Source organism: Emys orbicularis, chromosome 8, assembly GCF_028017835.1.
Source record: "Emys orbicularis isolate rEmyOrb1 chromosome 8, rEmyOrb1.hap1, whole genome shotgun sequence".
Classification (NCBI taxonomy): domain Eukaryota; kingdom Metazoa; phylum Chordata; order Testudines; family Emydidae; genus Emys; species Emys orbicularis.
The window spans coordinates 104,732,081-104,757,518 of record NC_088690.1 but is presented as its reverse complement, the minus strand read 5'-3'; the positions used below and the strand labels follow the sequence as shown (position 1 = coordinate 104,757,518).

Genomic DNA, 25,438 nt, shown 5'->3' with positions numbered 1-25,438 from the left:
TGTGCCATAATGCATATGCTCAAGGGTCCCAAACTAAGGTTTCACGAGCAACCTTAATTCTGGCTTTTCCAAACTTGAGTGCTTGACTTTGCAACCTTAACAATCTCTTTTAATGTAGTTTTTTTTGCACGTCATTAAAATACATTCTTATGCCCTGATGGAATGTTATGAATGCATATATTGCAAGATATGTAGTGTTATATTATGGTTCCATATTTTTAGTACATGTACAAAAAGAAAATGGAGTAGTGTTTGTTCAAGGGGAACTCCTTTGAACTTCTATATGCTCGTTTTATTATTAGGAGAAAAAGAGGTGGAGATCTTAATCGTTAAAGCGTGGGGTTGAGTTAATGGACCTCGGCCCTGTCATTATAGAGAATTGCTGTATCTCCTTTGGGCAAGTCACTTAGTCCATGGCACAGTTTGCTCAAGTGTAAAAGGGGAAAACACCCTTGTGAAGTAGGGAAGTAGGCTGAGGCTTTATTCATTAGTATTTGTAAAGCATGGAAAGTTTCTCTATATGCATGATAACATTGCCAAAAATAATAGGTACTTAGCCCCTGTTACAGACTTCAGAGGTGGATGATGCTCCCACCTCTGGGAGTTGCATGTGTAGTGATTGCCAACAATTACAGGTTTATTTTATAAAATTCAAATTATTTTTTTTTAAGTCTACCTTAAAAAAAAAAAAAAAAATTATAGCTGGAAGGAACACACACAAAGCTAAGTCCTGCATTATCCAAATAGGTGTAATTCCCAGTGAAGCCAGTGGGAGTTTTGCCTGCATCGAATGCAAGCTCAAGCCAAAATGGTAAATTCTTTATTGGCCATCCATCAAAAAATGGCCAACTTATTGTAGTTTAAAAAAAATTATCTGCCCCACTTCATTTGGATTGAATTTTAACTTTGGTTATAAATTATTGAAAACAAATTTATAATGGAAATGTGACACTTAGATTTCTACAGGTGTCATAGGTGTGCATGGTACTTTACAGAGAGCTGTAAGGTCCTGGGATTAACTAAGGCCCTGATCCTACAAAAGTCTCTGTTCGGGCAGGCTTCTGTGTCCTCACAGATCTCCTTGCAAGATTGGACCCAAATTAGAAGCAGTGCAGCAGAGTATGACAGAAAATGGGATGGGATATTAAAGAAAAAAATGGTTGCTTTTTCATTTGCACGTTTTAGTTTTGTTTATATATAGTTTTAGATATAGAAGCTTCATATTTTTATAGATTTAATATATTATAGTTTGGGGGAGCAGAGTCTAGCAAGAGGGCAGTGAAATGGATTGGAAGTCCTCCTTTATTTAGCGAAGACAGATCCTTAAAGGAGACGCATCAACTTAAAAAAGAAAATCACACTTCTATCTGAAAATTTACTTACTGTTGTCACAGGTAATGTCTAAGATTTTTTTCTGTGCTTTTTCAGTTTTACTTTACGCATTTGATAGCACTATGTGTGCAGTTGTTTTTACAACTTCCTATGTGTGCTCAGTTTTCCATTGGGACATTTCTCATAGTAGCAGGGGAGAGAAAAGCATGCTGAAAAAGGAAAAAACAAAAGAATGGTGAAGGGGGGGATTTAGGTACAGGGTTAGTGCCAGAAACCGACCTTTTGAAACTGGCAAGGCTCCAGGTTGATGTGTCACTTTAACTACATTGACATACTTGCTGTAGTAATTTATAGAAAGAATGCTTGTGCTAAAGTAAATGGTTTTTAATAAAGAGGGTAAAACAGCCAAATGAAAAAGAAACCCATTTGTGTTGTTTTGTAATTTAAATGACATTTGTTGTGCTGTTAATATTTCTTATCCATCACATTGTAGTTGCTTACCTTGCTTAAAAAACCCCCCTACCTCTCTGCCCAAAAATAAAAACCAACCAAAAAAAACAACAACCCCAAAGCCATTGACTGGGCAAGTACTGTAAGCAACTTTTAATTTCTTCAATAATATCCCTTGTTCCAATAGAGGTTTAAAGTGATTGTAGTAGTATCCATAAGTTATTCACATGTGTTTGGAATTTATAAATATGAAGGTAGTGTAATAATATATTTATCTTTAAGCTATTATGTGTTAGCTCCCAAATTCCATCTAATTTTTAAAGCAATCCTAAAATTTAAGAGTCAATCAGTAGTGCTAACTAGTCTTTTTTGTTTTAAAAATAAAATCTTTAATATTGGATAACATTTGGATTGTTTATATAATTTTTTCTTTTTGAAGCATCCTCTAAACTCTTATTTTTATGGCAATTAAATAACCAGACTCTTAAAACTAATTTCTCATAGTTTACATTTAAAAATGTACAGTTTCTAGTAAAACTGGAGAGGTTATTAAACTGTTAGTCTAACTGGACCTAAGGAATGGATTGTCTGTGTGAAGAGGCAATTTGAACATCATAGTCTGGAGAACATAGCTCTGATAATACCGTTCCTGAATATAGACCCTTCTGTCATTTCAAGCAAATGCATTCTGAAGTGGTTACTAAAAGACAAACAGGAATTCTAGGTGTCTTGTGTTGTGCAAGATATTAGCTTATTAATGTTGTTTCAAAAAGATTGTACAGGGATTAAAAGAAAATACTTGCTCCAGTTCTTTCATTGAGTGTTGAACTGAAGAGGGTTTTTTAGGAGACCCCGTGAGTCACCATATTTCTTTTCATGCAGTATGGGATATAAAAATTTGCAGCAGTTTTAACCCTCTATTCTTTGTGGGGGAAAATAGTGTGTGGTCATGTAATTAAAGACTACATACACACAAGGGGCCAAACCCAGGCTGCATAGGTAACCTTACTTCTGCCATTTCCTAACTTCTGAGAACTTGACTTAGCAAGTTTTGATGTTTAACATTTCTTAAAAACAACAACAACAAAAAACAGACCTAGGAAATTACCCACACAAATTGGAAACAGACATTCTATCATGTTGACCCTCGCATGGGTCATCAGCAGGGTTGGAACTTTTCAGATCCACCACACAGACCTGTACTACTTGAGTGAACAGAGTAACTGATATATGCAGTGTTATTGTAGCTGTGTTGGTCCCAGGATATTAGAGAGACATGGTGGGTGAGATAATATCTTTTATTGGACCAACTTCTGTTGGTGATAGAGGCAAGCTTTTGAGTTTACGTGGAGCTCTTCCTTAGGTAACTCATAGCAGTAGTACGTTGTCTTTCTCTTTGTGGACCAGCACTAGAGGGGGATGCAACAGATTAGCAACATGTTTTGCAGATATTTGCTGCCAACAGCGTAACTGTCCCCCTTGGCCCCTCAGCATAGTCCCAGTCTCCCCACCTAGTAAGTCACAGTCTTTACTTTTCAGGCTTTTCAATCTAATCTTCCTGCCCAGCCAGTCCTAGTCTCATCTCCCTCCTGATTCCACATTCAGTCTTTCTTTACAACCCTGGCCTCCAGTCATGCCCCTCACATACATTCTCCTTCCCCGTTGGCTCCCAGTCCCAATCTGTCGATCTTTCTTTCGCTTGGATCCTCATTCAATCTCATTCTACCCCCTTTCCAAGCTCCTTGTCTCAGTCTCTTTGCTCATTCAGTCCCAGTTCTTCCCCTGCACCCAGCTCCTTGTCAGCTCTGTCTCCTCTCCCCTTTTCCCCCTGCTCTACTTGTTCTCTCTCCCAGTTTCCTTCTCCAGCCAGTCCCTGTCCCACCTTCCACACCTGTTGGTGCCTAGTGTTCTCCCCTTCATCCAGCTCGCAGCCACCCCAACTCCTCCTTTTGTAGGTCCAGCTCCTGTCCCTTCTGGATTTGAATTAGGCAATTTCCTCTTCCATACTGGATGGTGTCATTGAGAACACAGGAGAGACTGACTCCCTGCTGTCAGTTCAGATGCCAGGACCAAGAACCTAATAGTCCTCAGCAGCCCAGAGCTGCAGTTGCAGGGAAATTCTCAGCCCCAGGCTGGAGAATGTCCTGTGTAGACAGAATCTTGGGCGATTTTAGCTGTTAAGCAAGTCTCGACTGTGCATATATGAACTGTGATTTTTCAAATACTTCTGAGGTGCCCAAATTAGGGCAGACTTTCGTGGAAATAGCAAAAGGCACATCCCTGATGCATAGCCCCCCCACCACCACCACCACCAAATTTCAGGTCCCTGCTCCAGATCATGGGGGCACAAGAGATTGGTTTTGATTTGTCTTACGAAAGAAAAGGTTGCCAGAATTCTTTAACATGGGCAAAAACATATTTTTTCCTAGCCTCATTCTTGGAAAGATGGGAACTATTTTGGCTGAAAATTTCCAAAATAATTCAGCCTGTAGCAGACACCTGGAATGGAAAATTTCAGCTCAAATGATTAAAGTTTGGCAAAGTTTTATAAGCAACTGAAAATAGGGTCTTGTAATGGCAAATGTCAGATGACACTTAATAGGCAAGTATCAGAGGGGTAGCCGTGTTAGTCTGGATCTGTAAAAGCAGCAAACAGTCCTGTGGCACCTTATAGACTAACAGACATATTGGAGCATGAGCTTTCGTGGGTGAATACCCACTTCATCGGTATATACGTCTGTTAGTCTATAAGGTGCCACAGGACTCTTTGCTACTTAATAGGCAGTGCTACCAACTCTGCTTATAATAAATATACTAAACTAGCTAGTGGCTACTTCATCATCAAAAGTGCAAGTAATTAATGTATCACTCCCCAGTCCCTTTCTTCCTGCCTGGTGCTTAGTACTCTTGTGTTGTAGTTATGTAAACATTGATATACCTAGGCTTCTTCCTCTTTTGAGGATCTAAAGCATATATTAAGTGTGTGTTTTTAGTTATTTTGAGATTTTTTCTTCACTGTTGTATCAGGTTTTTAAGAGGGGAAAAAACTTACCTTTAAACATGATAAACTTCTGAATGAGAGTTTTTGTTAGCTTTTTGGGAACCAGATATCAAAGACTGACAATCACAGCTCAACATTTTGCCTTATAGCCTATCTGCAAAAACTCCTTGAGAGGGAAAGGGAGGCTGAGGTGGTATGTTCATCAGATTAAGGGTAATGTGGCACCTACGTTAGACTCCATTAATTGGAAATTCATTTTAATAATTTTGAATATAACGTGCTATAATTAAATTTAATGCTGTGCACTGTTTTCCTCCTCTTACTCCTTTTTGACTATTTTCTTTTGAATGTATGGCTTTAATGCTATTTCTGGTCTTTCTGTGTGTTTATTATTTGAAAACATGGACAGCCATCACTAATACAGCCTGATTTAGTGACTGTTTGAAAGTGGTACCTAGATTAAACAGTCAAATAATCTTTGGGTAAAATGGGTTATTAATCAGTCAGAGGAACACTTGTACGGTAGGTGACACTACATATTTAGAAGCCTTATTCTTATTCTTTCTAATGTATCATCAGAAGCCTATCACCAGGGCACTTCAATTCATCTGTTCTGCTAGTGCTGACTTTCATAAGTTGTTTGCTAACTTACTTTTACAAACTAATTTTAAAGAGACCTTGCTGAGATAATCACTAAAATCCTCATCTATTAAAATTTATGCAGAATTTTCAACATTTATTTTTCAACAGTTATGCTTGCTGTTTACTCTTTGCAGTTCATTCCTAAAAGTTCTAGGTTCATTCTGTTTTTACTGCTGAAAAACTATTTTGTGTATTCCATGGGGTTGTCAAAGAGAGATGCAGGAAAGATAGTAAGTTCTAGAACATCTCTCTTCTTTGCATAAAATTCAAAAAGAAGTTACTCTTCTGTACCTATAAACTGTGTGGTATTTATTACATTAGACACTTTTAATAAAGCAATTTAATATTGCCCTTGGTTTATGAGGAGTAGGGCATATTGAATAAATACATTGTCTTGCTTTTCTACTTGTACTGTTTCTGACCATATTAAAAAAAAATCTAGAAAATGGATTATAATATTTAGGTCAACATACAACAAACGCCCATGTTTCATGCCCAGAATAAGTAGTGTGAAATATACACTAGGAAAGCTTTAAAGTGTTGATTGGGCAGCTTATTGTCAGTAGTGACCTCATGTTGCAGTCTATTTCTATTTAGACTGCAGGGTTTAGTGCAGCACTCCAGAAGTACCGTCTGACAAGCAGCCATAGAAATCGAACAAGCAGTATGCATAGTCAACAGCCAACATCATACTTTATTGTTTTTCAAATGAAGTATTTTTACATGAAGTGCTCGTTTGGAATAGCAAAAATAATCAGAATGGCCTGCAAAGTTCTGCTGCACAGGTAAATGAATTAAAAATGCTAGTTTGGAATGATTCGAAATAACAGACTTCTTTAAGTTAGAAATGCTATATAAAGACTAAATATTTACTCTTGGGGAGGCTTATAAAACAGTATGAAACAATATTGTGTAAACATAATGAACTATAAAAATGCAATCACTAAAAAGCATTAAGAAAAAATCTGATTTTTTTTTTAGTTATTTAATTTGCATCTTTTTAACATGGCTATTTGTGGACAGGAACAGAGGGATGGTATCAATTATTAGGCGTTCCTTAGTTGCCAAAACATGGTAGCGCACTCAAACCTAAAGATATGTTTACTTTTTGTCTCTTGCTGTGTCATTCTGCACTAAGACTCTGTATACAAGCCATCATGTAGTTTACAACACGCAAGAATTCTTTTGACTGTGGTAGCAGGTTCTGAAGTGTGATATATTTTGAACTAAGATTGATACACTTTTTGAAAAGTGCTAACTTGCTAAACTGATTAGAGTTGGAGCCATAAGAGATTCCTTTAAAAATAAGAGGATTCTTCAGGCTTTGGAATAGTGCTGATTTATGCACATCTTCTGCTGAGTAACACAAGTGCATCCTAGATGTGTATTAAGAGCACTACTGAATGATATAAAGTGGCGTGGGGTGGAGGACGTGAAGTTTGCCCTTTAGAGCTGGAGGGTTTGGTGGTCTCAGCATCATGTCTGAAATAATTTGGACTCTTTGGAATCACTAGTTTGAATCCCAAAAATATTGACACAGCCTTCTGTAATTTGAAGGTGGACAGACAAAAATCTATATGAAGCTCTGTGTGCACATTAAAGATCTCTAGTCATCACAGTTTCATAAGATGGTACTGGCACTAGAGCCCTTGACTAAAATTTTCCTTGCTTCCCTCCTCCCACTAGTGTTTTGCAGTGAGCTATGTTCTGATTGTCTCCTTAGCTGCTACCCACCATCCTAGAGGTGACTATATTTTAATGGTGAACTGATTTGTTTATTATTTGTAAAACATTTCAAGATGAAGGATGGAATATAATATACACCTCTACCCCAATATAACGCTGTCCTTGGGAGTCAAAAAATCTTACCGCATTATAGGTGAAACCGCGTTATATCGAACTTGCTTTGATCTGCCGGAGCGCGCAGCCCCGCCCCCCTGGAGCGCTGCTTTACTGCATTATATCAGTATTCGTGTTATATCGGGTCGCGTTATATCGGGGTAGAGGTGTAAAATATATCAATATCTGTTAAAAGAGCTGTTTACTAATTAAATCTGTTCATGTAAAATAGCTTTTACAAAAACTCTGTAGTGATTGTCAAGTAAAATATATTAATTGTGTTTTTATTTTTTTTTATTTCTTATCATTCCCACCCCTGAAATTGTTGCTTATCTTCCTCACCTATCCTTATTTTTATCATGGGTCTTAATTTCTCCCCATTTTGTTCTCCTGTTCCTCCCCCAACTGTGTCATTTTTGCTTTGTTTTCCAAATGTTTCTACTTAAATATTGTCAAAATAAAATTTGCTGATAGAAAAACTCAAAACACTTTGAGTGGGTGGTAGGGTTGAGTTGAATTATTGTTCCCCTTCATGTCAATGAAATTTAACTGTGCACCTAAAAAATAAATTCAAAACTAGCCTCTTTCATCCCAAAAGCATTGGGAAGAAATTAATGTTGGAAGGCTTGGGTATATATTGCTTGTTCCTGCATCTTTGAAATCAGTGGATGCGGGATCAAGCCTGTAAAGCAGGTATGTTTTAATTTTCCTGAGCTTAACGTGAGTATCTGTCTAAAATGGTACCTCAGAACCACCAGTGTTGTTTAAGCATACTGGAAATGGATTTGTTTTTCCTTTCACTAAAAACTGGCTGCAAAATTGACTACCCTTTAATAAAAAATTAAAAGCCAGTCAATGCACCAGCCTTGTTTAAATTCCCATCCTTGTACAGTGCTAACTAATTTATTGAAGTGTTATATTTACACACTGACAATATACAAGTCATATCAATCTCAGCTATTAATAAGGCCAAAACCATCCTTGTTTTTTCCCCTCCTTCTGTCAGAAACCATCAGTAGAGAGTCCTTTCCTTCATGTAATCCTGTTTTCCACCACATCCTGTTGGGGGAAGGAAATACAGGAAATCTTTACTTGTTTGGATAGTTAATCCAAGCTACTTACTAACCTATGTGACAGTAGGTATTGAGCAGCTAGCTAGTATAATATTAACCTTATGATTAGCCAGTATCAACAAGTGTGAGCTGGGCACTCCCAGATGTATTCAACCTATGGTAAAGTCAATAGGAAGATAGCCTGAGCTAAGAGTGAACACTGATGCCATATAATGCTGACCAATGTTGGTGGGATTTCAGTTGAATCTTCTTAATATAATTGCAAGGAGAGGTACTAATGTTTCCACTAATACATTAGGGTTTCCACTGTACATTTTGGTTGTATCTGGCATCAGATCACCAATTTTTTTCTGATTGCGGGTTCATTTTTCTTATATGGTGAAGTAGCTACTGGAATTTGTTTTTCTGTATGGTGTGTGGAGTGCCTAGAGCTTGGGATAAGTGCCCCCTCCTTTTCCCCATCCTCTTTTTAGTTTAAATAAAGTTGGCATTTCTCTCTAGTCTTGTTTGTGTATGTGATCACATCCTTATCACTGACCATGAGAAAAGTATAAGGCTGTGACTGTCATTGTCATTTAAAGTAGACCTTAGTTTTGTTTCAATTCACTACAAGCATATTTATGCAAGTCTGTCTGAAAAATTGTTTTGGAGCAATCATTTTATTTGTGATAGTATGCAAAATTGAAGCTTTGTAATTAGAATTTGCAAAGGAAAAAATGTTTTTGTGTTTGGTTGAGTGGTATACCTTGCTCAGGCATTTAGTATACTTCTCAATTCAACAATGCTCACAGTAATACTTTGAAATCTTTGAATGAAAAGCACCAAAATGCAAAGTGCTTAATAGCAGGTAACTAAGCCTCGAAAACCTGTGAGGTAAGTGTCTGCACTTAAATGGCAGCTGTTTCTGGGGTGGGCTGCAGCATTTTCCCACAGTGCACAGTAAAATTATGCAATAGTTTCACAGGGAGTGAAGAATACCTTAGTGAACTGGAACTGTAGAGGGAAGCAAGGTAGGCAGAATGTTTTGGAATTTGCTGTGGGCTCTGAGGTTAACATCTATATTATGTAAAGCATCTCTCAATCTTTCAAGAGCAAATGATTAGTACCTCTCATATGAAAGACTGCATGTATAGCAGCTCACTGCTCCCTAAAGTGTTTGGGGTATGGGTTCTTCAATTACTTACAACTACAGAATTGCTGCTGACACAACTTTCTGCAATATATGGGTGTTTCAGACCGCTTCTATCCAAATATTGGTCCAGCTTTTCCTTGTTTCCCTTGAGGTTGGGACCATGGCACATAGCAATACTCTTGCTGGCCAATGTGTTTACTGCATGCATATGTGTATTTCTTTGAGCTGATTCAATTTTTTTAATATCCTCAAAGCTCCCTTTTGTCTTCCAGAATATTTGTGTAGTGTTGAACGTCTTTGTGAAGATAACCAATTTCTTCTTCTTTATTACAGTGCTCATCTCTCTCCCATAAGCATCTTGCCAGCCTCTGCAGAGTAAGTATAACTAATATATAAAGTCTTTGTATCCCAGTGTTTTGCTTTTACCAGTCTGTGCCATAATTGGCATGCCTGCTTTCAAAACAGATAAGTCAAATACATGTGACCACAATAATTTATACACCAGACTTTTAGTACTGAATATACCCTTTATGAAATGTAATTCAGCATTCAGAAGTAAAAGAAGCTCATTGTATTTATGCATGCTGTTCTGAACTAGACACGGAACCATAGGTTTTCACGGTATGGTAATACCTATGTTCCTAAATATCCTGTTTGCATTTTCCCCCCCACTTTCTTTGGATGGGTGCTTTATAAACTCTGGTGTAACTCCGAAATTGTCATTAGGTACTTGCATTCATACCTGCAGTTTTACGGTTTCTTCTAATTGGTAGTGTGAGCCCAAGTTCAACTGGGTTGCAAATATAATTGCAGATCAAAAGTAAACACAAATTGTTCCAGAATAGATGGGAGTGAAGGAGTTTAGAAAAAACTGTTGTGACTCCTGCTAGGGGCCCTTCTTTAGAAGTTTGCATCTTATCTTCTGCTAGTTGGCAAAGACTTGCTGCCACAGCTAGTCTGTATTAAAATACACTGTTTTGTTACTCTCCCATCTTTCCACCTTATTTGTCCCATTCACCTGTTATGTCTTATCTTTTTTTACATTATTAGCCCTTTTGGCTGGGATTTTCATAACCTATGTTTATACAGTGTCTGGCCCTATGAGGTATCTGTTTGAGGTCTCTTGGCCCCTACCATGCTGTAAATATAATAAATTATATAAATGTCTTGCCTATCATTTTGTCTGTAACTAAAATCCTATTAAGTAAGCAAATACTGATGAAGTGGGTTTTAGCCCACAAAAGCTTATGCCCAAATAAATTTTAGTCTCTAAGGTGCCACAAGGACTCCTCATTGTTTTTGCTGATACAGACTAACACGGCTACCACTCTGTAACAAATAACTCCAGTTACAGCTGTGGTCGTATTTGAGAGATTAGCGAGTCTCTTTTGTTTTGTCTTGTCTTGCTGTATTGGGGAGCCTAGGGTCTCCTAAGGGTCTGATTTTTCTATTTTCTGCCCGCACAAATCCACTGATGCCAAGAAAAGTAAAAATATGTCTTTAACATTAATTCTCTGACTTTTATTTGTTAGCATTTTAGAAAGAACAATTAGAGCAGCTGTGGAGCAGCACCTTTTCGATCTGCAGAGCAGCATAGATGATGATCTTAAGAATTTACAGCAACACAGACTGGTCTGTAACAATGAAGCAAAAAATATTAATAGGGATGAGGAAGGATCTAACAACCAGTAAGAATTTTTCTCTCTCTAATGCATTGCTTAGGGACATATATTTGAATTCAGACTTGCTAAAAAGCCACAATAGAAGTTTTGTATGTTTATAAACTTGAATTTGCCTTAAATGAACTCAAATTCCATTTGTTGCTGTTCTTTGCTCTAAAAGTAAGTGTTTTTAATAGATCTCTTCTTGCACGTTTTGTACTTAAGTGAGAGGCATTCAAGGGTATGATGCACACAAGCCAATGGGGAGGCCGTTATGTATTCTAGATTTCTAGACAAATCATAATTGACACTAGGACTCTCGGCCATAGATTTTTTTTGTTCTAATGATTGAATGGGCATAAAGCCTAAATTGCTCTGTCACCCCTAGCTTTGGTTGTTCCTGGCAGAAGTCTCTTTTGATTCCAGGTGAGGTGATGGGCAAGGCAGTGTGTGGAAGCTTGCACTTCTGCCCACCCTCTTAATCAAGAACTTCACATGAGCAGTAAATTACTTAAAACTCTCTCACACACGCACACAAGCTAAAATTATTTTTTGATCAAATTACTATAAAAAACACACTCCCATTTTGAAAAATCACAACCTGCAGAGAGACATGGGACTGGAGATACTAATTTTCACAGTTTTAGGGTAACTGCACCAGTATTCCCCCTGTGTGGTACGCCAAGGGCACCCACTTAAGGCACCTGGCTCCTAGCGGTCGCCATGTTTCACTCCCGCCTGGCCTGGGTTTTAAGACTGCACAGGACCCTGGATTGTACTGCAATATCCCCACCAATCCAGACCACTTAAACAGGCCAGTGCGTGCACTTTCCTTTCTCTCTGAAGTCTATGACATGTCTATTGCCTGCAGTTATAAGTTACCACACGGCTCCTTCTAAGTAAGCACATTTATTCTTAATATGTTTTTCGCTGTAATTCTTTTACCTTAAAACAACAAAATAACCTACACACATGCTAAACAGCTTACCAGATATCACCCATCAGTCTTATGGGGCTGAGAAAGTCAAGTCCTTCCAACCCTTCTGCTTGCATTGGCCTTTTGGACAGAAGGTCCTATTCATTTGCTGGATGAGAAGGAAGGCCTTGAGTCAGTTTAAACTCAAGCTGTTTGTTCAAAAATCCTTTCTTTGTCTGCTGCTCTCTGGAGAATCTAGTTTCAATGTATAGATGTGAACCTCCCGAGGAGGTGATACCTCTCTGCGGGGGGTTACAACCTGGCTGATTTGCCTACACCACCCACTGTTTCTGATTCCAGGAGGAGCTATGGTAGCCCTCCTCCGTGGGGTGGAACACAGCCATACATAAACCATTCATTTAAAACAATGCACCCCAAAGATACTGCATGTGGTGCAATATCTGTCTCAGTACTCTTGTTATAAAACCTTCAGAGAACAATTACAAGTAATTTATATTTTCCAAAGATGACAAATTATTATAACAGAATTTTAGTTTTATAAGCTAAAAGTTCCATAGATTAGTTTATAAGTAAAATTGTATAATTGTCTGAAAGTCCTTCTGTCCACAAGCTTCTCCCCTTTTATACATCATGAGCGCTTTAGTGGATGGCCAGGCTTGCATCTCAGGGGTGCAGGCTCCCTTGTTTATCTTAAACTTGAAACCGATAGACGTTTTTGGCACTGGTGCTGCATTTCAACACTTGTATTCATCCTAGCCACTGAGGATTAATAGACACTCTATGATAACATTCCTTCCAGAGGCATCATGAGCCCTTTAAAAACTGCAGCCAGTGGATTATTTGTACTATGTACAAGGCCAAAACACAAAGAAAACATGCAAAGTAAAAGTGTATGATTCAGAGAACATATTATTGAAAACTTAGAATACTGGCACAAAGCTTAATTTAAAAACGAAGAGAATAGTTACTTGTTAAACTTTCAACCCATCTTGTTGGACATCTGATACAGGGAGAGCGCTTGTTAAAGGCTGTTGGAAGCTGCTCAGCAGGTTAGTATGTTGTAATAAGCCCCTGGATGCAGAGGGGGTAGAAAGAGAAAAGGTGAAGCAGCCAAAGGTTCATGATATATTTTTATCACATAGTGCTGCAGTTTATCACATGAATACTGCCTCCATGTATGCAGTATATGTGGGGTAAATAATTGTCTCTGTTCAAAAATTCTGGAGTGTTTCACAATTCTATATTAATTCTCCACAATTTATTAGAAGCATATATCTGAATATGTAAAATATTTTGCACACAGTTCTAGTAAATGGAAGGAAGGTAAGAAGAATTTTTTTGGAGGGAGCTTTTTTGCATCTACCAGTTTTGGGACTATAACAGGGGTCGGCAACCTTTCAGAAGTGGTGTGCCGAGTCTTCATTTATTCACTCTAATTAAAGGTTTCGCGTGCCAGTAATGCATTTTAATGTTTTTAGAAGGTCTCTTTCTATAAGTCTATAATATATAACTAAACTATTGTTGTATGTAAAGTTATTAATGTTTTTAAAATGTTTAGGAAGCTTCATTTAAAATTAAATTAAAATGCAGATCCCCCCAGACCGGTGGACAGGACCCGGGCAGTGTGAGTGCCACTGAAAATCAGTTCACGTGCCGCCTTTGGCACGTGTGCCATAGGTTGCCTACCCCTGGTCTATAATCAACCCCCCCATTTTTGTGAATGGCAAACTTAATGGGTGTAGTGCTAAGGTAATTAACAGTTGCTTTAATAATGCTGTTGAGGGGACAGTTAATCTTCTCAATCCTCTCAGATAAATCTTGATCCTGTTCTGTTTGAGAGACTTTTTTTTTTTTTTTTCTTAAACCTCAAAACTCCATGCCTGGGTTTTACAAGGTGCGATACATTTGGTAGAAATGGAAGAAACTGCTAATCTCCTAAATGGTGAAACATAAAAGTCTCAAATACCAACTGAGTAAAAGGTTTCATCTAGTGATATTTTTTTAAACTATGGTTTGCTTAGTTTAATCCAGTTCTATTATAAACCAAAAACTGATATCTAAGAAGTGAATGTCAGCAACTTAGGGCTTGTATACACAATGCGCAACATGCTAGTGCACGCTGGTATTTACACCTCCTGGTGCAGACTAGTGCACCAACTGGTCCATGTGACAGTTTCCCTAGTGAGTGTTAATGTTTCCATTTCAAACAGTACTATATTAATATGCACTAGGAATATTTCAGTGCACAGCAGCAAGGTCCACACCGGCCAGTTAATGCACAACATGCTAGTGCACACTAGAATTTACACCGCTCTGGTGTGAATTAATCCACCGTGTATACAAACCCTTCGTCTTCTTAGCCTTCAGTGTCCTAATGAATAATGGCAACATGTTGTAGCAGGTAGTGAATGTCTGACTGGCCTCTGTGCTTAATGTAAAAAATGCTTGCCAGTACCTTGATTACTACTATGGATCTCACCATTAATAACTGGAAGGATACTTCTTTTGTTATCCAACCTAAAATGATTGGTTTAAATTTCAATCAATGGATAAATGGTTGGCTGTATGGTCAAAATTCTTGTGTAAGATTCTTCTTACAGAAGAAACATCTATGCCAGTGTGTGTACTACTTAATGGTCATTAGAATGTCAACTGATTAGAAAATACATATATATCCATGAAATAAATACTATTCCAATAAATTTTGTTTTTCCTTGTTCTAAATAGTTTTATTAAAATAGCTCCAAATGTATTACCCTTTGACATGTTACCTAACTCTCCAGGTAGTGCCAGTCATTTTGTGTTTCAGGATAGTTTTGTTGCAAATAATCTGTAATGTTCAAAATTATTTAAAATGTCAGGATTTTTAAATAAAAATAACTTTCAATAACTCTTTTGAACATGTGAAGCCATGACATAGGCTATTGTAAGCTCTTCTGAGCTGCTTGTTTCTGTCTCTTTTAGGGATGATGTTACTAAAGATAATGATATTAATAGCAGTGAGAATACTAGAGACTGCTTTGAAACGTTGGCTTGCACTGATTTAGACAGTGCAGTTATACAGCCTGATTCTGTATATGAGGAAGAAGAAAATGACCAGGTAAGAGGAGCAGAGGGCATGCTTTCTATATATTAGAGCAGTATGATCTTGTGATTAGAGCACAAGAGTTGGACTGCAGACCTGGGTTCTACTTATGGATGTGACACTGCTTCGCTTTGCTGTATTGCCTGGGTAAAATCACTTGCCTCTTCTGCCAAACTCAGTCTCTTTTTGAAGTATTTGTGGGTTGGTCTGATCACATTTAATTTGTTTGTATCTTAAAGGGCCCTTGACTCACCACTTCCTTTTTCTTCATTTTCACAGATAGCAGCCCTATCTCTTGCTCATATGGGTTTGTGCATCAGCAGGGATAGGGCGAGCTGGAATAGCACCTGGGTTAGCAAAGGCTTCCTGAAGAAGATGCACCTTTCTCAAAAGAAACAGCCCTAGGAGACTTAGGGGGAAGGCTGTGGAGAGAGTTTTGTTAGTTTGTTTGTTTGTTTGTTTGGGGAGGGTAGTGCAGAAGAGCCCACTAGGTCAGTTACAGTAACATCAGTCCTAAGTGTTAGATAGCAGTAGGAATTGTGCAGAAGTTGAAACACTGCAGCTGTGTCTGGCAGGCCTTTGGTATGGTTTTGTGGGGAAAGTGGGGGTTTGTAACTGGCCTGTTGTGTTCTCCTATCCGAGCATCATCCCCCCACTCCTAATTTTTTCCCCAGCCCTCCCCCACACTTCCCACAGACTTTTGTGGTGGGGATATGTGTTCCTTCCTTTTCTCCCCGATACTCCTCCCAGTCTCTTTGAAGTAGCTTCTGTTTCTTTTCAGTCAGTCTCTTGCCCCAGGTGCTGCTGCTGTGGTGGCAGCTGGTCCCATCTTTGCTGATGTATGAACTTAGGTGTGCAGAGGGAGAGAATTCTACCCGTGAAGAGGAAGAAAAAGCAAAGTCAGTTGGGGTTCCTAAAAGGTCCAGAGCTTAACATAAAATAAAATTATCTTCCTTTAAACAGACCAAGATTGGCAGTTTTCCCATCCTAGAGGGGAAAAGGCCACACTTTAATAGGTGTTTGAACAGTGCTTTGGGATGTTCTGATAGCATATATACAATATAAAAAAGTTCCTAAGTATTATTTTATTCCTACTACTATTGTGCTCAAAAACATTACAGCACTTAAAATATCTGTAGGCTTTGGAAGTTTAGAAAGTAACTATAAAAATGAATTTTCAAAAATAAAATGCAGACATCAACTGGCAATAGACTAAACATTTGCTTTTTGTATGTTACACTTGAATTCATCACACAAAACCAACTCTGTATAAAGTTGAACAGAAGCATAACACTATGGAAAAGGTTTTGAAGAAGTATTTGTTGCTTCATATACTACCCTGTGTTGGTTTATGAGCTGCAAATTAAATCTCTAGTTACACACATGCAAAACCATGGATCAAGGATGATCTGGTGTATGGCCTGAAATTCCCAAACTCATAATCCTAAACCTTACCAGCTGTTTTGTTTCCAGTGGAACATAGGTTCCCCCTGTCCTTTGTATTCTTATGAGATCAAACAATGTTATTAAAAGATATGCACTGATAAAAACCAAAACAGCTGACTCTACTATGCAGAAAATAACTTGTCCAGGCTGTATAAATGATAAACACTTCTGAAGCAAAAGTACTACTATCTGAAAATGGTTGGATAGGTGGTAAACAGTACTGTTTGTTACGCAAAAATATGCTAACTTTAGTTTATCCATCCCTCTTCACTGTGGGATTCCTCCACCTGTTCCCATATAAATCTAGATTATAAAATGTCTGGACAAAGACTCTCTTCTTACTACATGTTCACATAGGTCTTAGCATAATGGGACTTTGGCCATTGATTGGAATTCCTCAGCACTACTGTAGTATAAATAACTACTGCTACTACTGTAATCAAATATCTGAATGTATTCTTCATCTAAATGTCCTGTTCTCGCACAAAACTGCTGTTGTTCAATAACTTTTCTCTTAAACCACCTAAGGAACTGAATTTATTTTTGATGTCTTATGAAATGATGTCCCTTAATTTTCTCTCTCTGTATGTCGTTGCAGTGATATCAGGATTTTCATTCATTTTATATATATATATATAAAATGAATGAAAATCCTGATATATTATTATCCTGATATATTATTATATTATATATATAATATAAAAAAAAGTGTGTGTTATTTTTGGGCAACTAAAATTTTTGAACATACGAATTCTCCAAATTCTTTCCTTAAGTTTTAATACTAAATCTCTTTATAAAGAGTTTAGTGAAGTGCTGTCCACTGAAGTAAAAACTAAAACGTGAAATTAGATTTTAAAATTAGCCAGATGGAAAATGTGAACTTCTTGTCTTTTATAAACAGATTAATTCCCCTTCCCACTGGTAGCCTTTTTTATTCAAAGTCATTGATGGTTTAAAGTAGCCAGGGAGTGTTTTTTTTCTGATATTGACTGTTTTAACACTTTGATTTTGTTGGTAAAATGCAGGCTGAGCTTTTGTAAATCTAGTTATTTAAATTCATAAAATATCAAAAAATAACTTTTAATACCAGAAATCTTAGCTAGACTGCTAAAAAGTAATTTTATACTGATATGATCAAAGGTTCTCTTTCAAGCTGGTGAGGTCCAGACCATGAAATAGGACTTTCTAGAGACCAGAATATTTTCACTATCTTAATGGAATATTGCCAGTTAGGACCCCAGACTTGAAAAGACTTACACATATGCTTAATTTATGCATAAATATAAATTCATTGGTGTATATTCTTTGCAGTATGAGGGTCTTAAATTAGGTTCAAAAGCTATATGTTGTAAAATTGAAGATCAATAGAGATGTATCCACAATTTAAAAAATTGAATTTCAGTGCAAGCTTTGTTCTTCAAGTACACCTCTACCCCGATATAACGCGACCCGATTATAACACGAATTCTGATATAACGCGGTAAAGCAGTGCTCCGGGGGGGCGGGGCTGCGCACTCCGGCGGATCAAAGCAAGTTCAATATAACGCGGTTTCACCTATAACGTGGTAAGATTTTTTTGGCTCCCAAGGACAGCGTTATATCGAAGTAGAGGTGTATGTCAGTGTGGGTTCCGCTGTAGGTGCATATGTGCTTTATGTGCATGAAACCAGATTATTTTCACCAGCAGCGTCCACTGGGACCACACATGCACCTTGAGCCTCCTTGTGTCTTGCATGAGGGCATAAAAGGTGGGATCTGTGTCGCTCCTTCAGTTATCTCTTGCTACCTGTGCTAGTGAGATGGAACTTGGAAATGTCTTACCTGCTGGTGCTCTGGCATCAGCTATCTTGTCAAAAACTTTCAGATCTTCTGAAGAATCTTCAGAACAGCCTTTAGTTTCTTCATTTTAAAATCTTGGACTGACTAAACTCCACTTGGATTGAATTCTGCTCACCTGACACCCCCACTTCTCTAGTACAAGGGCTCAAGATGGCGGACTCAAAATCCACAGGCTTTAAGCCTTGCACATCCTGTGATTAATTGAATTCTGCTCGAAGACTTGACATAGCAGGTACCTATTCAGCCAACATACCCAGCAAGTACTTAGTCTGCTATTCATTCTCCACCCAGACCCGGAAAGAAGTCTAGAGAGACAAGACTGAAGCTCCAATTCTTAAACCCGTAAAAGAGTCATGTTGGACCTTGAAGACCCAGGTTCCAGGACCCTTTACTGGTTAAGCCAGCACAGTCCAATGGACCATCAAGTAGGCTGGGGTGGGGAACCTGTGGCCCATGGGCCAGATTCGGCGCACTGCTTCATTTCATCTGGCGCGAGGCAAGTCTCCGTGCTGCGGGCTGGAAACCCCAAGCCTTGGCGCCCTCCCCACCTCGCAGGGCTGGAACTGCACACGCTGCTGCGGGGGGGAAGCTAGGGTTGCCAGGCCAAGCTCCCAGAAGCGACTGGCATGTCCCTGCAGCCCCTAGGAACAGGAGCGATCAGGGAAGCGCCGTGCTCTGCCTTCAGCACCAGCTCTGCAGCTCCCATTGGCCAGGAACCACAGCCCCCCCACGGGGCTGTGTGGGCTCGCAAATGATTTTTTCTGTGGATCTATGGCCCTTGATTAGAAAAAAGATTCCCCACGCCTGAAGTAGGCAGTTGATGCTTAAGACTTTGACAGAGAAATTGGCACTGAACAAAGAGCTGGCTCTGACATCCACATTGATGTCATACATGGTGTTGGATGCATCCAGAAGCTTAACATCAAAGGCATTGCCCCAGATCTCAGAGCAAGGCACTGGAAGGGAACTCCTAGAACAACAGGGGAAGGAGCTCAAGGAAGAGCTCTACATCATCTCATACAGAGAGACCCAGACAATACCCCCCTAGGCTTCATTCAGCAGCAAGTGAGATGGAGCAGACTACACTGGCACTGTGATTCGTATCAAAAGCATCCCGCCAACCCTTGCACCAGAGGTGTGACCACAACCAGCACCTACTGTCCCAAGCATCAAAGAGCCACTCAGAGAGAGAGGTCTCCCCAATGGCATCACTGGCTCAGCCACTGTTGCTTGACTACCAGGAAGAACAGGGTCGGGGGTACAAGTACAGCAGCTCCTGTCTTTACCCTTTAAAGATTTATCCTCCTCATCAGCTGACAGTCAACCCAGCCCAAATATCCATGGGGTGATTTTAAAGTATTCCAAGATCTCCTGGTATAGATCACAGACCTCAGTTATCTCCAAAAAGTCTCATAAATTGACAAACCATCCACGGACCAGCCAACATTGCTCTCCCCATAAATGGTCCTTAGGAATCTATACATTTCCGATATACCACAAACCATACTGCCCTCAACAAGAACATCAGCAGAGACAGTGGATGAAGTCATAGATTCTAGGGCTGGAAGGGACCTCGAGAGGTCATCGTGTCCAGTCCCCTGCCCTCATGGCAGGACCAAGTCATAACATAGACAGTCATATTAGCAGTCTAAGAAGCACCTGAGATATGGTAGAGCCTGTTGACACTCCTCAAATCAGGCCACATGCACATCGTCCATCCATATGTCAGCAAATTTGATGGTTTGTTCAAGAGCTGCACCATGACCAGTCAAATGAGCAGCACTTCTTTCGGAAGCCATCTTGCCTCATTTCACCAGGCATGGTCAGATCTCATCACCAACAAATGGGTGCTAGATATCACTGACCACTTTACCATCCAGTTCCTCTCCCTACTCTTCCCACAGTTTTCCCCATGCCTCTTCAGGGACCATTCTCATGAGAGCCTTTTACAAACAGAAGTGGCTTCATTGCTTCATAGGTACAATAGGACGATCTGCCTCAAGAATATACAGTAGTCTCCATTGCATTTCCACAGATTCCTCTGATTCCCCAGGATATTACCCAGATCAGATGAGACAGGGCTACTGTTACCATGATAGCCAAAATTGTCTCAGCCAGCATGACACTATCAGATCTATTCTAGATATCCAACCAACCTCCCATTTGCCTGGACATAGTGTCTCAGAACCAGGGTCAGATACTGCACTTAGACACACAGTCCCTGCGCCTGATGGCCTGGATACTGCTTGAAATAGTATCACTGACAGGTACGCCAGACAAGTACAGGAAATTCTGATGCAGACCAGGAAAGAAGAACCTACTCTGTGGAAATAGAAAAGGTTTTCCATATGGGTGACTCAAACCAAGGTGAATCCAGTCAAAGCACTGAACCCCAGGATCCTGGACTATGTGCTGGTTCTGAAACCGTCAAGACGCTCTCTGTCTATCTAGCAGTAATGAGTGGACCATGTGCCAGTTCAGTTGCATTCTATTTTCTTATGACCCACGGTGTCAAGATTCATCAAGGACCTTCTCCATGCCTATTCCTTGGTTAGAGACCCAACTCTCACCCAGGACCTTAGTGTGGTCCGCTTGTGGCTCATGGAACCTCATTTCGAACCTCCATCAGAATGTTCATTGTACCACCTTACCATCAAAATGGTTTTCTTGGTTGTCATACATCAGCATGAAGAATCAGCAGGATCTAAGCTGTTATGGCTAAACTGCCTTATGCTCCATTTCACAGGGACAAAGTGGTGATGAGACCACACCCCAAGTGCATTCCCAAAGTAGTCTCAGAATTTCACTCGACTCAATCACCTTACTGGTTGGCTTCCCAAGAAGAAAAGAACTTCACACTCTGGACTTCTCCAGAACTCTGCTCTAATATCCAGGCAGACCATCTCTTTGTGGCCATCAGCTGTATCAAAAGGCTCAGCATTCTTCTCAAACTTTCTAAGTACATCACACAGTGCACTTCCACCTGTTCCTAATTGTCTTGTGAACGTCTCTCTCTGAATGTGAAGCTGCACTCCACCAGGGCACAGGCAGCCGCCTCAGCCTGCTTTAGAAATGTGCCAGTTCCAGAGATTTGTAAGGAAGCTACGTGGAGTAACCCGTTGAATTTTGTTAAATGTTCTGCACTTGACTTGGCAGCCAGGTTTGGAAGGGCAGTGCATCAATCTTTGATTAACACAATTGATACTCCTCATACCCACCATCCCCATAAGGTTACTGCTTGCCTATATCATACAGTGAGATCCACAGTGACACATACTGTACTTGACAAAGAAAGTATGGTCACTTCCCTACAGTAGCTGTGGTTCTTCAAGATTTTGTAGTCAGTGTGGATTCCAAGATCTGCCATCCATTTCTGCTTTTCAGAGTCCTCTGCCTCACAGGAATTGCGAGAGAACTGAGGAGGTTTCAGAGCCCACCCCCCTTTTATGCCTTTATAGGAGTATGAGGAGACTCAGGGTTTGTTCATGGCCCTGATGGACACTGCTAGCAAAAAGAATCTTGTCTGGCTCATATGGGGTGCATGTGCACCTACAGTGAGATCTGCATGGACTACAACATCTTGAAGGACAACAGTTACTGCAGGGTAACTATGTACTTTTTTTTTTTTTTTTTTTTTTTAAGAGTAAACATTCCCTTTCAATATCAGAAGTACAGATACTAAGAACCTGGAGGGGAATCTTGATTTTTTTTTTTTTTTTTTTTTTTTAAATATGTTGAAATCACATCCTTTTACATAGATGCACTCTTGTTTTTGTGCCTGATGTTCAGCACAGTGGAGGTCTTTGGGCCATTTTTGCCTTTTGATATGTGTGCACTGGGCCAGTGCTAATGGGCAAACACTCCTGGTACCGCCCGCACCGGCCATGTCAACGCCTGAAACAGCAGGACCCTGCGGCACTGTCGGTACCAAGAAAATTAAAGCTGCCAAGCAGCTGAGCTCGGACACAGGCATCAAGGGGAAAATGAAACTCCATGCTGCGGTACCACCAGACACGAATAAACCCTTCATACCGAGCATGTCGGTACCCACGCTGCTAATGATGCCACTTAGTGCGGGCATCATGCACTCCAGTCACACACTGGTACTTACATGCCATTTTCAGCATATGGTACCGATTCCTACCACACTGGTACCGATGCCATGTGCTTCGCAGCAATTCCTGCACCAAAAAGACCTCTCCGTCTCTTTGGTACCGGAGTCTCCCATCTTCGGCACTGACCGTACCTCGGTCCTCGCAAAAGCTAGTCAACCCAGCTCTCCACCTCTTTCTGCTCCACAATTCTTGAGCGAGGATGAAGATGGAGATGAGGATGCCGGGCACTCTCCACAATATTCCTCCCCTGTGGCTGCTCCCATCACACATGCTCCTCCATCCAAGGGCTACTCAGCAAACCCTCTGAACCAACCCTGGTACAGGCAACCCTGGATGCCCACTATGCCCTTCCTACCACAATGGCCATTTTGGAGCCTGTGGGCAGCATATCCACAACAACAACGTGTACCTGTCAGTCTTCCCAGAGCTGGCATACATCAATTATCTTTATTAACACAGCTTGACACCTCAGAATGGGGCTGAAAAGGAGGAGGAATTCTCTGACCAGGACGATGCACCTGAAGTCCACTTCTCTTCATCCTCATCTGACGACACGATTATGCCCCCACCTGCCAACACAGGTGATGATTTCAAACAATTCCAAGACCTCTACAAGAGAGTTGCCACCTCACTGGACATTTCTCTGGAAGAAGTCCAGGAGTCTGGACATAAATTAGTAGATATACTGCACCTATCAACCTCATCTAAAATTGCCCTTCCAATGAATTATGTGGTTATGGACCGTGTGTAGTGGCTCTGGCAAACCCCTGCTAAGATTCCACCTACCTGTAAGAGGTCTGATTAAAAAGTACTACGTGCCTGCGAAGGGCACTGAATTCCTCTTTTTGCATCCAACGCCAAACTCATTGGTGATTGACGCAGTCAATGAATGTGGTAGACAACAATACTCCAGAAACACCCCATATGACACAGACTGGAAATGACTCCTATGACAACTATGAAGCCTTACTGGCAAAGTATGACCACGATAACTACGCAAGTCTTTCTGAATTTACTGAGTTTATTCCAGACAACAAAGAAGAACGGTACAAATTGGTCATCACATAAGGTCAACTCATAACCAGAACAGCATTACAGGCTGTTCTTGACTTGGCAGATTCAGCAGTGAGATCTGTAGCAACCGCGATGGTTATGAGGAGGGCTTCCTTGCTCCTTCTATCTTGAATTCCAAAGCCAGTACAGTCGATTGTAGAAGACTTACCATTCGAGGGAGCCAAACTCTTTGCGGACAAAACAGACGAGTCATTACACACCCTCAAGGACTCGAGGGCGACTTGTGATCTCTGGACATTCACACACGTAAGATCAAAAGAAGACAGGGAAGTTATCAAACCCCTCAAAGATTCCGACCCCCTCTGTATGCACAACGCCATAGATACTATGACCATCAGGGGTGGAAACAAAAAACCTCAAGGAGCTCTCATGGCTGATCCACCTTACACAATCTTTTTCAAAGATAAAGTGTCCCTCAGACCACATTCCAACTTTCTACCTAAAGTTGTCTCATCCTTTCACCTCAATCAACCAATCCACTTACCTACATTTTTTCTCAAACCGCGTATGGACAGATGATAGTCCAGATTACACTCCTTGGATGTCTGCAGGTCTATAGCCTTCTACACTGATAGAACAAAATCTTTTCACGAGTCTCCAAAACTGTTGGTTTCAATCACCGAAAGATCAAAAAGCAATGCTATATCCAAACAACAGCTATCCAAATGAATATCAGACTGCATAAAACTGTGTTACCTCCAGCATGACTGACAACTCCCTACAGGGATCCGCACACATTATGGAGGCTGATAGGGCTCTGGTAGAGTGTTTCTTCACAATGTTCCCATCACGTAAATCTGTAGAGCCGCAGCCTGGGCCTCACTACACACATTTACCCAGCATTATGTTTTGCAACAACATGCATCTTACGATACCCTGTTCGGTCACACTGTACTCTCATCTGCTACAACTTCAACTCCGAAGCCCCTCCTTCCACTGGAGGGCACTGCTTTGAAGTCTCCTAAAGTGGAGAACCCACAGGGACATCACTTGAGGAAGAAGAGAAAATTACTCACCTTGTGCAGTAACGGAGGTTCTTCGAGATGTGTGTCCTTGTGAGTGCTCCACTACCCTCCCGCCTCCCCTCTGCTTCGGAGTTTATTAGTAGGCCTTGCTGTAGAGAAGGAACAGAGCAGGGGTTGGTCGCACAGCGCCAGTTAACTGCCTGAAGCAGTGCGAGACTGGAACTGTGCATGTGCAACCCAACCAGGCACTGCTACCATAAATCTCTGATTACGAGCGCAAGGGCGCATGGATACCTAAAGTTGAGCACCCACAGGGACCCGCATATCAAACCTCCGTTACTGCATAAGGTGAATTGGCCCTATCTGATAGAAGGCTGTCTATTTGCAAAAGTGGCTGCTGTACATGAATTTGTATTGATTTAGATGTATTGAGTAACATGCTGTTTAAACATTTTTCATTTGATTTGAGAGCTGCCATATTAACTTTGCGCTTCAGACACTAAGGTAATTTAGGGTCTTCCTTGTATTTCATACTGTTCCGAATAACCATCCCAAATATGTCACTTGCTTTTTAAAAGGGTACCATCCATGGACTTTTGTTTTTGTTTTACCTGGTTACAGTAGCATCTACTCTTTAAAAATCAGTGAACTCCAAGCTGGAGCAATCAGTCTTATTATCTACATTAGGGTTTAACAAACAAAATGGTGATGCATATCCATCTAACATTCTTTTCTGAGATAGTGTCACAGTAACTGCCAGGATTTCTCCATCTCTTTACAGCCCTGTTGTAGTTTTATTTAGTAACCAGGATTAATAGTCCCTTTTTAGAAAGTCCATCAGACATGT

General features: G+C 40.2%; 1 protein-coding gene across 1 annotated transcript in view; it reads left to right on the top strand.

The window, feature by feature from the left end:
• FAM13B (family with sequence similarity 13 member B) overlaps window positions 1-25,438 on the top strand; it is an 82,179-nt gene that overhangs the window by 37,070 nt on the left and 19,671 nt on the right. The window contains exons 8-10 of the mRNA XM_065409044.1: window positions 9,803-9,844; window positions 11,002-11,157; window positions 15,032-15,167. Of these exons, the coding sequence (XP_065265116.1) occupies window positions 9,803-9,844; window positions 11,002-11,157; window positions 15,032-15,167 (334 nt within the window). The remainder of the gene's footprint in view (window positions 1-9,802; window positions 9,845-11,001; window positions 11,158-15,031; window positions 15,168-25,438) is intronic.